Consider the following 17405-nt stretch of genomic DNA (forward strand, 5'->3'; position numbering starts at 1 on the left):
AGATTATTGCTATCTAAATTGTACTTTAATTGCCTGTCCTACCTACACAACAAGATATACAATGTTGAGTACTACATGGTGCTGGGTTTTAAATTAGTTCCCAGACTGGCACATCTGCATTGTGAAAGAGAAAAGGGTAAAATAAGCAAAGCATGCACAAGAAAATTAGCAAATATGGCTTCCCCATGTACAGACCAGATAAAAAACGACACATAGAAACAAAAAAAGTGTTTTGAAATGTTAACACAATTTTGTAAAAACATTTATAGAAAGTTTTTCAATGTACATGCAGAAAAACAATGAAAATATTAAATCTTCCTTAACTGCAGACCTATTTAAAGGTGTACTTACAATGGCCTGAGATTCCAGGATGGATCGGCTTTTCCTCACAAGAGGGGTTTCAAACGTTTCCACAGCCACAACTTCCACAAATGCATTTCCCCCATAAATACTGTACATATCATCTGCAAACTGGAAAAGACGGGATTAGTACACAGACTAGAAGAACAACCTGCACACTGTAGTTAGATCCAGCATAGGCATAAGTCAGCTTACCTGGAAAGACTAATGGAGATGTACAGAATGACAAACTACATACAAACACTGCACATCCTGAACGAGTTCACTGCACAGAAACTGCGCTGATACATAGGACGCATACACGCACTGCATGGCAGGAACTGAAAGCTGTTTTGTGCCATTAGTAGCAACAGGCTAATTAAACATAAAATCGTAATTGCCATTTTCACAGTGGAAATAACCATTTTAATATGAAAATACGAATTCTTTGTTTATTAAAATATAAATATCAGGATGCACCATTCCGTAACGAACAGCATGCAACAAGTGCAGAGGCCAACAGGAGGATATTGTACATGGGACTCTTCAGTAGCTGCCTGCTGGCCTCTGCACATGGACGCATTCAGGACTTCTCCTTCCCCACAGCTTAACCCTTCTGTAAGACCCCATTCACACTTCTATGACTTAAGGTAGTAAACGGTATGAGATCTAAAGTACGCAGGAAACCATAGGACGTTGTTTCATACAAGGCTTACTTACATGATTATGCTGCATTAAGTTTGCCGCGTGCTTTTTTGGGGTACTTTTTGGCCCCTTAGCAAACATAAGTAACATATACACTGAGTGGCCAGATTATTATGACCACCCCATCAGTACTTCCTTGGGCCACCTTTTGCCTTCAATACTGCGGCGATTCTTCTTGGCATTGACTCCACGAGATGTTGAAAGGTGATGCGAGGAATCTGACACCATGCCTGATGAATAGCACTGTCCAGTTCTGTGAGATTTGATGGTTGTGGAACCAGCTGCCTGATGGATCTTTCAACTTCGTCCCACAAATGCTCAATTGGATTGAGATCTGGTGATTGTGGGGGCCACCTAAGCAAGGTAAAGTCTCCCTCATGTTCTTGAAACTACTCCTGCACAATACGAGCACCGTGGCATGGCGCATTGTCTTGTTGGAAGAAGCCATCTCCATTGGGATACGCCATCAACATGATAGGATGAACTTGATCAGCAACGATACTTTGGTATGTTGTGCTATTCAGACGTTGTTCCACACGAATTAAAGGGCCCAAATCATGCCAGGAAAACATGCCCCAAACCATAACACTGCCCCCACCAGCTTGAAGGGTTGTACTCATGCATGTGGGGTGCATGCTTTCCTGCTGTTCCCGACAAATTCTCACTCTGCCATCTGCATGATGCAACTGGAAACGTGATTCATCGGACCACATGACTTTTTTCCAATGCTCGACTGTCCAATCCTTGTGTTCCTGTGCGAATTGGAGACGTTTTATCTTGTTAACTGCAGACAGCAAAGGTGTTCGAACAGGCCTTCGGCTTCCATATCCCATACGATGCAGTGTACGGCGAACAGTGTGTTCAGATATCATTTGAGAGGATCCCTGATTAAGATCTGCAGTCATTTGATGCACTGTTGCCCTTCTGTTGTCTTGTACCAGTCTTGCCACTCTCTGTTCTGCCCTAACATTGACTAGTCGCTGACGGCCACAATTCGCACGTTCAGACCCAGATATTTCGGCTGACAGTCCAGTCTTTTAAACACTTTAACAACAGCTGCTTTTGAACATTTTAACAAATTCTGGTGTTTTGCTGATACTCGCTCCATGGTTCCGAGCGCCAACAATCATCCCACGCTTAAAGGCTGTTAAATCGCGTTGTTTACCCAGATCTTCAGAAAAAAATAAACTTCTACTGTCATGGTAAACAACCTGCTTCCCTATTTATAATGGTCTGGTCCTCTAGCAACTTCAGCGCCAAATTATAGCTAATTTGCCTACAAACGTCAGGTGATCATAATTATCTGGCCACTCAGTGTATAATCCCCACATAAAGCAAACTGATAAAGAGCTTTGACTCCTTACCAATTCACTGCAGTAACGAATATTCACAAGCACAGGCCCTGGTAAATAGGCTTCTCTATTTTTCTTTGATTCCTTTCCAGAATGAAACAATAGGATGTCAATATTTTATAATATAATCCAGGCAGGTTATGGGGAGGAAAGACAACAGAAACCAAAAACCCCTCTACTGACCCAGTGTGAAGCACATTAGAGCCTACGTTATACAAATTATGGAATGATTTGCATGTCTCCATCCACTATAATGAGATGGGTAATAAAGTAATTTTTGTGATTTGTAATGGAATTGAGACATGGGAAGCCTTCTGTTTTAAGGAACACATGTTGTATTATGCAAACCTCCCCATCCTGCTGTCAGTTATAACTGCAACTGCTAAAAATGTAGTTAATGCACATCCATCAATTTGAAGGGGCACTTTATTACTTTAACTTATTATTCCGAATAGAGAGGCTTGCTAAGATGTACTTCTACCATCTTGATTTACAAAGATAGATTAATTTATGCTTGGCTGTAATTTTTATATAACAAAAATATGCTCAGGGGTCTATTTATAAACCTGTCTCACAGTGAACAGCTTTAGGTACGATATGTACAGTGCCTTAGTGCCACTAGATGGAGCCAACGAGCATAGGAATATGAATGTCTTATGCTCCTCAGCTCCATCTAGTGGCCAATAATGCCACTGCAATGCTCAATGGTGCTGCAACTTTCCTTCGCAGTGTGAATGGTTCATAAATACGACTTAAGACCAAGCGTATCCCATCGCACCCCTGACTGAAGAGCCCAAAAGCTTTGAGATGTTACACTACCATAGTCAATAAAGAGATTGGAGTGCCAGTGACTTTCTACTGAAATATACTGCTATATAAAATAGTCTCCTCAGTGTTCGGTTGGATTTATTTTTTGCTTGTTTTGTTAGCCACAGGTTTAACTTTTCTCTTGTAAATAAATAAGGATAGCCTAGATTTATTAGCTTTAAACCTGCCCAAAAGTGAGATTGCTCTATGCCACTACCACAACCAACATTCACAAAAGCCGACTTGTAAAATGAAAAGTTGTATTTTAATTACCTTCTGAAGAGCTTCTGACAGAAGTCTAGTTGCATCCTTAAATTTCACAGAGTCTTCACCATAACGCTTCTTGATCTCTTCCAAACCAGTCAGTTCCAGACAATAAATATCTGGAGCATTATCTTTGGCCAGATGCTTATGCCGAGAAAGCTGTATGAAAGAGGTGCAACATACCAAACATACAAGATGAGTCTTTCAAACAGAATTTTCAAAATATATTTTAGAAGACACTTAAAGTGGAACTCCAAACCAAACCATTGGTTTTTAATGTTATGAACAGAGCGGTAGTGAGAAGGAATACAACTTCTGTCAGAATCAAAGGGGAATCTCCCTGATGGAGACACAAACATCAGTAAAAAACTAGTGTGGTCACAGGGACAGGAAGTCATGTTACTCTGTTCAATGGTCCCCACTGGTCAGAGTAACATGATTTCCTGTCCCTGTGACAACAATAGTTTTACTGATGTTTGTTTATCCATGGGAAGATTCCCCTTAGATTCAGACAGAAATGTTATTCCTTCTCACTTCCTCTCTATCCATAACATTAACACAATGGTTTGGTTTGGATGGCAACGACTGTGGCTGTACCTTTAGTGGTACATTGGTCAGGTCTTTTTTTGTTGTATTTTTCTTATTTAGTAAAACTTCCCTCACTGCTGTGAGGTCACCAAGATGGAAAAAAGACGTGAAATCTCCCAACTGGGACATAGACAACAATAGAAGTCTGACAGAGGCATTCCCCCTCCACCATTCATCAGAAGCACAAAACAATGTTTTACCAGGAGTTTCACTTTAATACAGTCTTAAACCAAATTAAAAGCTAGAGTAAGCCATCATGTGGTGTAACACTACTATGGCAATACAAGCTTCACAGAGAGTGAAATGTATATGGAAATGCAGGTAATTAAACTGTAGTTGATGGTTTAAATTGAACAGTTCCATTTAGATGTAATATAATGTATGGTAAAGAGATGGGCTCTGAGTTGCCTAAGATAGCCCTGAAGTCAGAGTTGTCATTGAAAATTGTGAAAAATCCAAACCTAAACAATACTACATATGGAAAACTGTGTGTTACATAGTTACATAGTATTTGAGGTTGAATAAAGACACATGTCCATCAAGTCCAACCTAGTGTGTGTGTGTGTGTGTGTGTGTGTGTGTGTGTGTGTGTGTAAAGATCCCCGAGTCATCTCATTTTTAGGAGTACTTGTACCCCTGTATATTACCGTTTCTCAGGAAATCGTATGAGTTCTCGAGTGTTATGATTGAACAACATGTACCATGTTCACTGAGAATAAAATTTGGCCTAAAAATCCTACACCCTTGATTTATAGTGTGGTGATCCTGGATGATTCAGTCAACAGTGACCCTACTGGCATGACGTTTGTATGCTCTTCTAGGTTTGTACAGGTTAATCTGAGAATTCCAGTGTCTCCCCACAATCCAAAGACATAACTGGCATGCCAGCTGGTTTTCATCCATGCACCATAATGTACGAGTGCCTGGTACCCATATGGAACTGTTGGCTCCTCTGGGGACAGGGACTTACATTTTGTAAATCATAGCAAAAATGTTCAACACTATACAGGAGAGAAAAAAAATGATCTCCATTGTACTGTAAATTCTCAAGTTGAGCTAGTGTGGTGTCATGGGAATGACAGCTAAAATAGTTTCCAGTTTATTATTTACTTACCAGAGTTGTGATGTCCTGTAGAGCTTGCAGTTCAGAAAGGAAGAGCCTGTCTGTCTATAGGGACAAATATAGGAAAAGGTCATCTAGACAATATAAAAAGGTGTGGTAAAATAGTATAATCATTGCTGTCAAGTTATACATGACAAAACTAAAGTCAAACTAATTTCTCCATTTTGAGTGACGTAGGGAATAAAATCCCTGTCAGTTTTTTTTGCCATCTTTATTCCACTGGAGAGATGTTCCTATAATGTCTGTACTATAGACAGAACAGAACAGAAATAAGAGGTAAACTCCAAAGTATAGGAAATCATCTTTTAGTGGTCACTGGAACAAATTTCCCAAACTGTCTAATGCAGCAATGAGGTCTCCTAAATCTTATTAGTAGGTTAGCACAACATGAAGGAATCAAAGAGAATCTGTTGGTAGAACACAATTTGACACATACCTTGCTGTACTTCCCTTAAAAGGAGAACTATGAGATGAGTGATTTCCACTCACCTCATAGTTTTAGCCGACCTGTGACAATGAGACTGTCACAGGTCGGCTCAGTAGATCGGGAGGTGAGCGAACACATACCGGCGTTCGCTCACCTCTCGATCCTGTCACGGCTTTCTGCCGTGACAGGGGGAGGGGCTGGATTCCCCTCTCCCTGCTCGATCTGGCGGAACGGACGGGGGAGGGGACGGGTACTGCTGGCAGAGCCAGCTGTCACTCACGCAGCTGGGCGGATCCCGTCGTCTAAGTTGGGATCCGGTCCGGCGTCTCAGTATACCGCGAGCTGCAGCTCGCGGTATACTGAGCTTAGGGTAACGGGAGGACGCTAGTTTGTGTCCTCCCGTTACCCTAATGAGAACTATGGGGAAAAACACTGACACCATAGTTCTCCTTTTAACCTGGCGCAAATTGTGACAGTAGCCAGGTCAGACCTTTGTGTCCCTGACATGGTCATCAAGACACAAAGGGGTGGCAGATTTAAATATTTGCCACATTAGGTCTTAAAGAAGACTCCCATAAAGATTATCTGGGTAGATATAGGGAGGGAAGTATACAGTGTAAGTGTACATTTACTTCCATGGCAATATATACAGAAAGAAAAAACTCTGCTCTCTATATTGTATACCCACAGCCCAGTTGTGTGTGGCTCCAGCTGTCTACACTGCAATATTTGGAATAAAGTAGTTGCACCACACAGAAGTCTTTGTGGATTCCCAATTACCATCACTGAAAAGAACAATGCAGGAATGGGAACACTGGTGGTTTGTGGGTATACAGCATGGAAAGTAGAGCATATTTTCAAACAAAATGCCAAGAGTAATTTGCACATTACACTTGCCCCCTAACACAAAAGTCACAGAAAATTCGAGGGAGTTCTGTAAAAATATAAGATCAGCAATTGATAAAAAAATGTAAATGTCACCTAAACATAACTAACAGATAAAAGGTTACAATAATAATGTTCGCATTTTAAGACAATTAACACTTGCCAGAGTTTGTCTTTTGGCACAAAGCCTATATTACATTTATTAGTACCCAGAGACATCTCTGATGCTTTGTTTAATTATTGTTTGTCTTAGAAGGCCCATCTTCCAGCCATGATTTACTGGCTCATAGTGCATTGAAGCACTCTTATGAGTACTGTATCGGCTCAAAAAATGGCTGCTATTGCCTTCTAAAATAACAGCTGATAATAGCTGCACATTATTTACATGTTCCTTGAGGATTTGAGGGCATAATGAACTTACCTCATCATTCCTATATAAAGAACTGGCAGGCAAAGTTGACAGAATAGAGTTATCTTGTTCCAAGCGGCTTCTTAGCTGTCTTAGAGTAACTGGAAGGTCCTCAAACACTGTATTGGCCTTCCCTACCATGTAAACTCTCTGGAAATATAGTACATTACAGGTATTATTAGCACAATGTAACTTCCAGATTACTTACTGCCACAATTTCTATATACATTTTATTCTTATTCATTACATTTTGATTAAATGTCCCAGAGTATTTCATAGAATATCCGCCAATGCATCAATATTTTTCTTAGATCAGCTATAATAAAATACAAAATTTTTTTTGTGGAACCCATTACTGTCGAGATCCGCCCAGCTGCATGATTGACAGGTGGCTCTGCCTATCTACAGGCAGAGCCAGCTGTGCCCACCCCCGCCACCAGTCGGTGTCAATTGCTTGTAACAGAAATTGACACCATCACAAGTTGCTCTCTGTGTGAAAACAGTCATTTCTTTGCTGGGTCAAAAAAAAACAACAACACCTCTTTCTTAGAGCCTGACTTAATACTTAGACTGCTGAATGGTCTCAGCTACCTGTACTTCCTTTCCATACCCTCTCAGCAGTTTTAGGGTACACTGCCAGCAGAGGAGTATATGGAAGGTAAATTAGAGGCAGCGTATGCCATGCGGTAAAGCACAAGTTCACATTAATACTCAATGACTAATGTTAAAATATCTGTGGCTAGCTCACAGCAACAAATAATTGAACCACCCACAGAATTAGTTGGCAATATTTACCTCTTCTATGGGAGCCAACTGTAAAACGACTGGCATTTCCTCAGAGAACAGAGAATGGATGGAGTTCACAACACCATCAATAGTGTAAGGAACAGCCTTTGAAAGAAGAAAAAAACAAAACAAATGTCATCATTAATAGATAATCATTATGAAGAGTGACTTTAAGGACTTTAAAGACTAACGCCTCACAAAATGTTCTTTTCTTCAGTTTTGGATAAAGTAAGGAGAAGAGGAAATAGCTTTGTATAAATATGCTATTTTTTATTACAATCCCATACTTCAAAACCAAGGGCGGAGTAGCCTCACCCCTATCCTCTTTTACATGACAGATTTTAGTGTGAACAGGGCCAGCATTGAGAGGGGCAAGAAGTGCTGTCCAGGAAGTTGGTGAAGCTTCAGGTCAGAGGGGCCTGGGGAAAATGAAAGCTCCTGGCCAGAATGTGCAGCTCTCTTTGCACCAAGACAAGTGATAGCCTGCTCATCCACAGCTGGGAGCTCTGATATGGGTATGATAGGTCATGGGTGCAAGTGATAAGTTTTTATAGAGGTGCATAGAAGCGCATGCTGAATTAATTTTGTTGTAGACAATGCTGGGGAGGAATATGCCAAATACCTCACTCACAGCATCTTCTTCAAGGAACTCAGATAAGGAAACTGATATTGAGCCCAGTCCTTATTGCAGATATTTCTCTTTCTGTGAGGTCTCAAACAAAGTAATCATAAGTAAAATATTACTCAGGTTACCTCCTATGTATTAACACTGTCTGCACTATAACATCAAACACCCCAGATTATGTAACGTACGGTACAGTGTATAGAAGAGTGTAGAGCTCCAGAGTATGCAATGTACAGTGTAGAGAGCATAACACTACAGAGTATGTAACGTACAGTGTATACAGTGCGGTTCTCCAAAGTATGCAACGTACAGTGTAGAGCAGGGGCCTCGAAGTACCGGCCCGTGGGTCGGTACTATGTGGCCCGCAGTCAGCTGACAAGCCAGGTACGTGGTCACGGTCCGCATGCCTGGAGCAGCTACACTGTCTGCATCTCTATCGGATGCAGATTGCAGAGCTGCTCCTGTCACCGTCTACACTCGGATCCTTTCGGCTGGAGCATTGACAGTTCTAAGCTCCAGCCGAAAGGATGGATTAGTAAGGCAGACCTTACTAATCACAACTAAATCACCAGGGATCGTGCCTCCTCACCTCCCTGCAAAAAAGGTAAGCAGGAGAGGGTTGCTCTGCATTTTATTGTGTGTATGTATTGGTGTCCGTACTACCATACCGGATATAGTTACATTTTATTTTGAAGTAAGAAAGTTGGCAAGTGGTCCCCATGGGAGAAAAAAAAAAAAGAAGTGCTGAGTGCCCCCCCCCGAGTGAATGGAGTTTGAGACCCCTGGTGTAGAGAGTGCAGTGCTAATGAGCATGTAACATACAGTACACTGTGTACAATGCAGCGCCACAAAGTATGTAACATTCAGTACAATGTATACACTACAGAGCTCCAGAATATATAATGCACACTACAGTACAGATTTACAAAGTATGTAATGTACAGAGTGAAGCAGCATAGTTCTACTATTGTCTACTACTTCAATGACTTCTCATATGTTTGCATGCCGATTAGTATTACCAGCAGCATGTACTTAAGTAGAGAATATCGAGTGCAATACTTCCAAACTACATTTGCATTAGACAAAAATACAAACAATTGATCCTTCCCTGAAATACAGTATATTGCAATGAAAAGTGATGTAATAATTTCATATACAGCTGTATTGCAATTTTTTGCCTTCATTAAAACACAGCACATCAGTAACACTCCTGAACCAGTGAAAGAAACCAAAGACTCACATTCTCTACAGGGTATGAAATCTCATTATCCCCTACAGGAAGTTTTTCCACACCAGTCACCGATATTAGGATCGTCGCCCGTGGACGCTGGAAAATGTTGCCAACTCCTAGCCCCGGCCAAGACAGGTCCTGCAAAAAAACATCAAGCGAAATCAATATGATAATCAGCAATGATGAACAAGTGTAGCTAGCTAAATTGGCATCAGAAAATTATTTCCAGTCTTTACAAAGAAAAATATTGCCTGCACAGCAGAGACATTACTACATGAATACTCGCAGAGAAGAGCAACACACTAATAAAGAACCTGACATTTAAAAATTAATTAAAACAAATATAGACAAACATATACTAAGAAGAGTCTGATTTGTGAAAACCGTGTGTGTGTGGTGTGGTAGATAGAGAGATTGTATGTATGCATGCATATACATACATACATACTGTAGTTCAGATGGATAGATGAACAGTTTTCATTGCCTGACATTTAACAAGAGCACACCTTTAGGGCCCATTCACATCCCGTTCTGATCCGTTGCATTATGTTTTTGAACAGATGCTAATGGAAGGGCACCGAAAAATTAATGGGTATAAATGGGACTAGTTCACATCGCTCTGTAAGGGAAAAAAAAAAAAAATGTACCACATGCACAAATTTTTCTTTCCAGCGCAACATAACGCGATGGATCTGGTGTGAACTAGCCCCGTTTACACCCATTCATTTTTTGCTGCCCTTCCTTTAGCATCTGCTGAAAAATGGATCGCAACAGAATGGATCAGAAGGAAATCGGAAGGTACAATTGCAATTAAATGTACCCTCTGCTGACTAGCAATTTCTTTCCGATTTTGTCACAAATGCACCCTTAACAACACAATGGAACAACATAGGTGGAGTCATTTTGATAGCTGTCAATTCAAGTTTTATAAATCAACATTTGATAAGCGCTTTCATTCTTACCTCTTCCACAGAAAAGCCCATTGATAAAGAAACCACATCAGGAATGCGTTCTCCGGGAATAGGCCAATTTCCCGCTCTGAAGATTTGATTTTGTGGGCTTTTTAACACGCTAAAATCAGCAGTAGAGACTAGAAAAACAAACATACTCTGTGTTAGTTTCAGCTGTATAACTTCTAGCAGATAAACACCAAACTCATTTATATCTCCCAAAACATAAAAATATATACTACAACTAAAACATACATACAGGTGATCACCTTTAGCGCAGTTATGTATTCTTTAAAAAAAAAAAAACAACAAATGTAGTAGGGGTGCTGAAATCACAAGACTGACAGAATTCTTAATGTTTTGGCATGTAACAGAGGTCACACATGGGTATTTGCATGTTGGACTCTGCTATACATCACCGATGTGATATCACAAAACGCAAAGTCTGACAATAGTTCAGGACTCTTTAGGAATCAATTTATATAAACTTTCTATATGTACCATTTCAATGGCAGAGATGTGGCATTCTTTGGAACTCATCTCCATACAGTGCAACAGTACAGGAGGCAATGTCACGGTCAATAACCATACCAGGGCCTGTTCACCCCAAAAGCGCTGGACTGTGTTGATCAATGCAGCCAAAACTCAAGGGCGTGACCAAAAAAAATAAATTATTTTCAGTGGTGCCAGTTAACAATGCATTGAACAAAGATCCCAAATGTTGCTTGCTGTATACTGAGACGCCGCAGAATTCCATCACTTTAAAAACATATGGTGGCTATACTATACATTGGTACCCCTTCATTTAAATAAAGCATCCCCCATACCATACAGCTTTACAATGCCAGTGCAATTTTGACACTGTCCATCAGTATCAAGAGATTGTTGTTGTCCTAATAAAGAAAAACGAAGAAGTGGTGCCATTGTCAGCCCAGCTTACAGTGAAATGATTTCTCCTGCACTATGGGGGCCGACCCTAGCTGATAAAGCTGAGGTGTGGAAAGGTGTTGGCATTATATGGCTGGGGAACAAGAACAGGTACCAGTCTATAAACCTGCACAATTGTTCTAGAAGAAACATATAGAAAATGTTCCCATGTTATTAATATACATCTATTCAATAGAGTTCAGTTGAAGGGTTGACCTGTTCATCTGTCATGACATTCAGCACCAATGTAGACACCTTGTACAGCTTCTTCTCTCCGGTAAAAACCTGAGTGATCCCACAGCAGCAAGTCATGTTTACAGCACACACTCCCAAGACTGCTCAAGATCTCGCACGCAGTTTCTACATAAACACTGGCAATATGTTGACTGCAAATAAAGAGATGTACGGACAACATAAAAGCGGACTAAAACACAGTCATACGCTTTTTCTGAGGCGTGTTCTCTGAAGTAGTATACTAGTGCCAGAATAATTAGTAAAAGAGGTTTCATACCACGTATTTTGTGCATTGTTAGGCCTCACTGGCACTCCTGGGTTTAGAAGAGAAGTTATCTGTGATACATAAACAGCTTTTATGCTTCCCAGACCACCTTTTCCTGCATTAAGATGTTCCTAACTGAGTCTCTGTTAATATCTTTGTGATGCAGAAGCACAAGCGATGCCACACTCCAACTTGTATCACATGTTGCAATGTTAGGTGGACTGTGGTACCGTTATTTCCTTAAGGCAGCCCAATGCATGTGCGTTGGATCACATGGTAATAGGTCACCATGTGGTGTGGTGCAATAAATAAAAAAAATACACACACATTTTTGTAAATATGACGACACAGAAGAAATGACACTTTGCTATATAAAGTAGTGAGTATACAGCTTGTATATCAGTGTACATTTGCTGTCCCCTCAAAATAACTCAACACACAGCCATTAATGTCTAAACCGCTGGCAACAAAAGTGAGTGCACCCCTAAGTGAAAATGTCCAAATTGGGCCCAAAGTGTCAATATTTTGTGTGGCCACGATTGTTTTCCAGCACTGCCTTAACCCTCTTGGGCATGGAGTTCACCAAAGCTTCACAGGAACCGGGTGGGCGGGTGTAATAGCCAGCCGGCTATTGTAATTTGAAATGGCCAATAGCAGGCTGGTTAATGCACTGGCCTACTACCTGCTGTATTTACATTTAGCTGCCATCTGCGGAACCTTGCCACTAGCAGCTTTCATTCCCTGTCTGAAGCTATTCAAGCGCCATGTGCTTACAATACAATTATTTAAAAAAATAAATAGTATAAAAAAAAAAAGGGTGGGAAAAAAGCCATTTTTGGTTTCGGCCTGACGAATTCTGCTGCAGAAGGTGTTGCAGTGCCATTCATTTCAATGGCACCCCAAATGTGCCTCCCACGCACATTGTGATTGCCCGCACTGGAACGCACAGTTCAAGTGCAGTGTGATTGCAAAAAATTGTGCATGCAGTTTTATTCTGAAGTAAACTTCATGTTTGTAACTCTGTATTTGTGTATTTTATTTTAAATTAAGGATGGTATTGATTTAATTTCTTTATTAAAATAATCATTAGTTGAAGCCCTAGTTAGAGCAGCACAATTCATCAATAACTATGTAGGGCAAATGCCTAGGTAAATATATAGGGTCTCCCAATAACTAGTTATGTGTATATTTTGTTGATTTAAAGGAGAATTATGAGGCAAGTGATTTTCACTCATACTCATAGTTCGAGCCGACGTGTGACAATGAAACTGTCACACGTCGGCTCAATAGATCGGAAAGTGAGCGAACACATACCGTTGCTCGCTCACTTCTCAATCATGTCCCTGCAGAGAGCCGTGACTGTCACTCATGGCTCCCTGCAGGGATTCCCCCCCTCCTCCAGCGTTGACTGGCAGAACGGACAGGGGAGGGTACAGCTGGCTCTGCCTCTAGATAGGCAGAGCCAGGTGTCAATCACGCAGCTGGGTGGATCTCGACAGTAATGTCGGGGTCCGTCCCGGTTGCGGCGTCTCAGTATACCGCAAGCTGTAGCTCGCGGTATACTGAGCTTTGGGTCACTGGAGGACGCAAGTTTATGTCCTCCCGTGACCCTTAGGAGAACTATGGGGAAAAACACCGACCCCATAGTTCTCCTTTTTAAAAGTATAAAAACCCAAAAACTTATATATTGCAGATTACCAGTCCTTGGATGTGGTGGCCGCATTAGTTTTCTTTATTTTAGGTTTTATTTTCACCAGACGACCCAGCCACAGGTGCTGTCCAAGCGTGGCTCTGTTGTTCCTCCATTGAGTGGAACCACCCTATGAAAGCAGTGTTTTACTGGCTGAAAGAAAAAAGGCCTAAAAAAGAAAACGAACGCAGCCACCACATTTAAGGATTGGTAAGCTGTGATTATTAAGTGTTCCTTTTTGGGTTTATATATGCTGTAAATCCATGTCACACTTGCGAACCTGTTGCTGGAGACATTTCGCCAAGGCCGGGATCACAATGCAAGGAAAAGTGTTACCGGTTTGGATTGCTGCCTGGCAGTATTTCCACCTGCAAGAAAACAACCACTCGCTCATGCGCCCATCAAGGGCGTGATGCTGTAAAAAAACAGCATTTCTCACCCTACATCCTCACCAGCAACAAGATCGATAGTGTACCATGGCCCATAGTTTGCAATTAAAGAAGTACAATCACTATAAAGAAAACGGTCTACATTCGTGGATGCTGCACCTGCATATGGTAACTATAAAATAAACAACAATGCCACTTTATACTCAGGTGCAAGCCCACTAATAATACCCTGTCATATAGTATTAATTCCTTCCAGGACACGAGTGACTGACTTCCTCATAGGGGAGTCAGTACACAACACAAAAAAAAGGCAGAGGGGGAGGGGAGCTATAGCAAGTGTGAATCTATTGCTACATTCTTCCCTGTTTTTAGGAAAAAGGAACTTGAACAGTGTCAGGTCTACTAAGCAATCTTCCCAAACTATAATAGACCGCAAACTAAAATATATCCTTTATGTTTATTATAAAAATACTTTGTTGAGATGGAACAATCTTCCAATCCTACCAGGAAAAGACAGTTATGCGCCATGAATGAGCAAAGTAAATCATAGGATCACACACTAATATAAAATCGATCCTTGCCTATACCTTTATTTATTTTAAATAGCCCCCTCATTCTCGCTGTGCCAACATTCAAAACATTTCCAATGCTTGTTGAAGGTCCCTACTGTAGCAGCAGATGGCTGGGGGAGGTCATGAGACCACTGTCATCATCTAGAAGCATTTTCAGACAAAGCCACTGATTGGTTGGTAATACTAAGCCAGCCAATCAGTGAGTTCTCCATGCAAAGACTTCCTGAATTCTAAAGCTGGCCATACACCTTACAACCATCGCAAGACTCTAGTCTTGCGATGGTTGTAAGGTCATTTAAAAAACGTACGATTTGCCCATCTTGGTCTAGAAAGCTAGGGGGTAGAGGAAGTAAGTGTAATATTTACCTTACTTTTCACCCCCAAGGACTATCCACTTCTCCCTGGCAATCCAGGTTGTAGGAGGGACCCCGCCCTATTGCTATTGACCTTGCATTGTATGTAGGATAGGACCACTGACCGGCGAGCTTTTAGAGAAGAGGCTTTGGGGAACCGGTCATACAGATGGAGCCAGCCTGCCAGAGTGAGGAATAAGGAGTAGTACACCTTTTTGCCAAATCCGGGCACAAGATGAAAAAGCCCTTGCAGTGGCGAGGCCACACACGCGGTTTTTTGTTTTCTTGTGTCCGGATTTGGATTTTAAGGATAGGGGTAGGCGAATAAGATGTTATAGTCCTTATTGCTTGCTCTGGCACGTTGCCTCCATCTGTGCAACCAGTTGCCTGAAGCCTCTTCTCTAAGGCAAGTCGACCAGTGGTTGCACCCTGGCATAACATACAACGCAGAGTCAATAGCGATAGGGCGAGGGCCCTCTCATGACCTCCAGTGTAGTGGGCACTGCAAGTTTTGGTGTAAGTCTCACTGTTTTAAAGTGATGGAACACCCCTGCTTTTCAATAATCGTAGACACGCATTTCGCTCACACATATAGCACAGTTATCTTGAGTATGAGCCAAGTTAGCGGTCACTAGTCTCAAAAATGAAGGCAGAAGCACGGAGTAAAAGAAGGTTCGTTCTGTTGCTTTCGCCTATGGCATTTGGCACCCCCAGGTGTGTCAAATGTGTGGTCCCATCCACAGTGACTGCAGGGGATTGGCCCACCCTACATAGCGCTGGAACAGTGAAGACTGGACTCGCCGTAAATATGAGGACCAAGGCAAAGATCGCATTGTATGTATAAGCATTGTATGTATAATAGGCCCCCCACTCACAATTTTTTGTGTGCATTTTCCAGACATTTACATTTCAGCCAATGGAATGTAAGTTAGATGGTACGAAACCATGCAACCCACAAAATAGTCCAAGCGCAATTTTATTGGTGGACTCCGCACATTTCGGCTATGGTAATAGCCACAAAAGTGCGGAATCCATACGTATGTTAACATCTGCACGGTTTCGTTCCGCACAATTAAAACACTACCGATATGTGTGAATGGAGCCTCATGCTTCTGGAAACGTGCAATACAACGTTCAGGTGTAACCAGGGATCAGTACAAATAATAGGATTGTTCGTGTTTGGCGTTGTTGCGTTTCTGGAAACCAGCTACAAATTGCTCAGGTGTGAACAGCGTCTAAATATTTTCATTATATGACATTAACACATACACCGAGGCTGGGATTAGTAGTGTGTAACACAGATGACGATGTCACAGTAATGACACATAGGGAAGATGGGGGATCGTGCAGTCAGCTGACAGCAGCACATCTCTGAAGGGGGAGGAGGTTACCTGCTATGAAGGCAGCGAGGAGTGTGAGTCCTGGACGAATCATGGCTCCTGGTGATTGCCTAGTAATACCGATTACACCAACCTATCGTTACCGATCGTCATCCCACGAATGAGCTCGGTAAAAGCAGAAGCCTAGGGTCTTCCTGTGGAGCAATCGGACAAGCAAAGAGCAGCCAATCAGCGTTCGCTCTGTGTACAGCCCAGCCCATTCTCTACTCACATGACTGTGATGTACAAGGGGAGGGGAGATCATGTGATGGACAGCTGAAATGTCCTCTAAAGCCAGCATAATAAAAACATGGCACGCAGGCGCGCTCGTGCCTGAGCGCGTCTCCGCCTCGCTGCACACTGCACATGTGCAATTCCGAAAGGCTAGTCACATGACAAAGAACAGCCGCAGCCAGATTCCCCGCTGACGTGATCGAATGTCAAAAACCCAATGTTAGCAAAATGCTTCATTGCTGCCCCCTAATGGTACATCATTATATGACATTCGCTCGGCCTGTCCCCGCGGTGCTCAGTGAGCTGCTGAGGCTGGGAAGAGATCTTCTGACTGAAGGTTCTCTTTCATTTCAGGTCATGGTACAGAAAAGTGGGATTTTTTACATTGTTGATTTTGAAAGATGACTTCTCTGTACTTCAAAATCTATTCTTTTATACATGCTGAATGCTACAGCTCTCGCTTTACCTCCTGTTATGGGAGCTGTTGCTCTCGTACATGCAACATTAGTGTCACTGACCTCCCCCCCTCTTCTTGGCCTTTCACAGCACACTGAGGGGAATTTATCAAAATTGAAGCATACAGTCAAAAGGTTTTTAAGCCATTTCAAATGCTGATTACATCACTTACAATGGATGCTGCTTCTTGATGTCTAAAAGTTTTAGTTTCCTGCAGAACCAGCTGTACCCCTGAACACTGGCTCTGATACATCCTGTATTAGGTAGGGTTGCCAACTTTTCTTCAAGTGAAACCCGAACACTTTAGCGTCGTGCAACGCACTTTTATTTTTTTTTATAGAATATAGAGGAGAGAGCGAGGTGAGGCAGCCAGGAGAGGTAGTAAGGAGACCAGCCATAGAGGACTACAAATCCC

General features: G+C 41.8%; 1 protein-coding gene across 1 annotated transcript in view; it reads right to left on the reverse strand.

The window, feature by feature from the left end:
- ATP6AP2 (ATPase H+ transporting accessory protein 2) overlaps positions 1-16514 on the reverse strand; it is a 17652-nt gene extending 1138 nt beyond the window's left edge. Inside the window, exons 1-8 of the mRNA XM_018556323.1 lie at positions 16313-16514; positions 10504-10631; positions 9551-9679; positions 7695-7790; positions 6912-7049; positions 5170-5223; positions 3477-3626; positions 352-471 (exon numbers count right to left, since the gene is read on the reverse strand). Coding sequence (XP_018411825.1) covers positions 352-471; positions 3477-3626; positions 5170-5223; positions 6912-7049; positions 7695-7790; positions 9551-9679; positions 10504-10631; positions 16313-16355 — 858 coding nt within the window. The 5' untranslated portion in view covers positions 16356-16514. The remainder of the gene's footprint in view (positions 1-351; positions 472-3476; positions 3627-5169; positions 5224-6911; positions 7050-7694; positions 7791-9550; positions 9680-10503; positions 10632-16312) is intronic.
- Between the last annotated feature and the right edge of the window lie 891 nt (positions 16515-17405).

Source organism: Nanorana parkeri, unplaced genomic scaffold (assembly GCF_000935625.1).
Source record: "Nanorana parkeri isolate BGI_ZX_2015 unplaced genomic scaffold, ASM93562v1 scaffold234, whole genome shotgun sequence".
NCBI lineage: Eukaryota > Metazoa > Chordata > Amphibia > Anura > Dicroglossidae > Nanorana > Nanorana parkeri.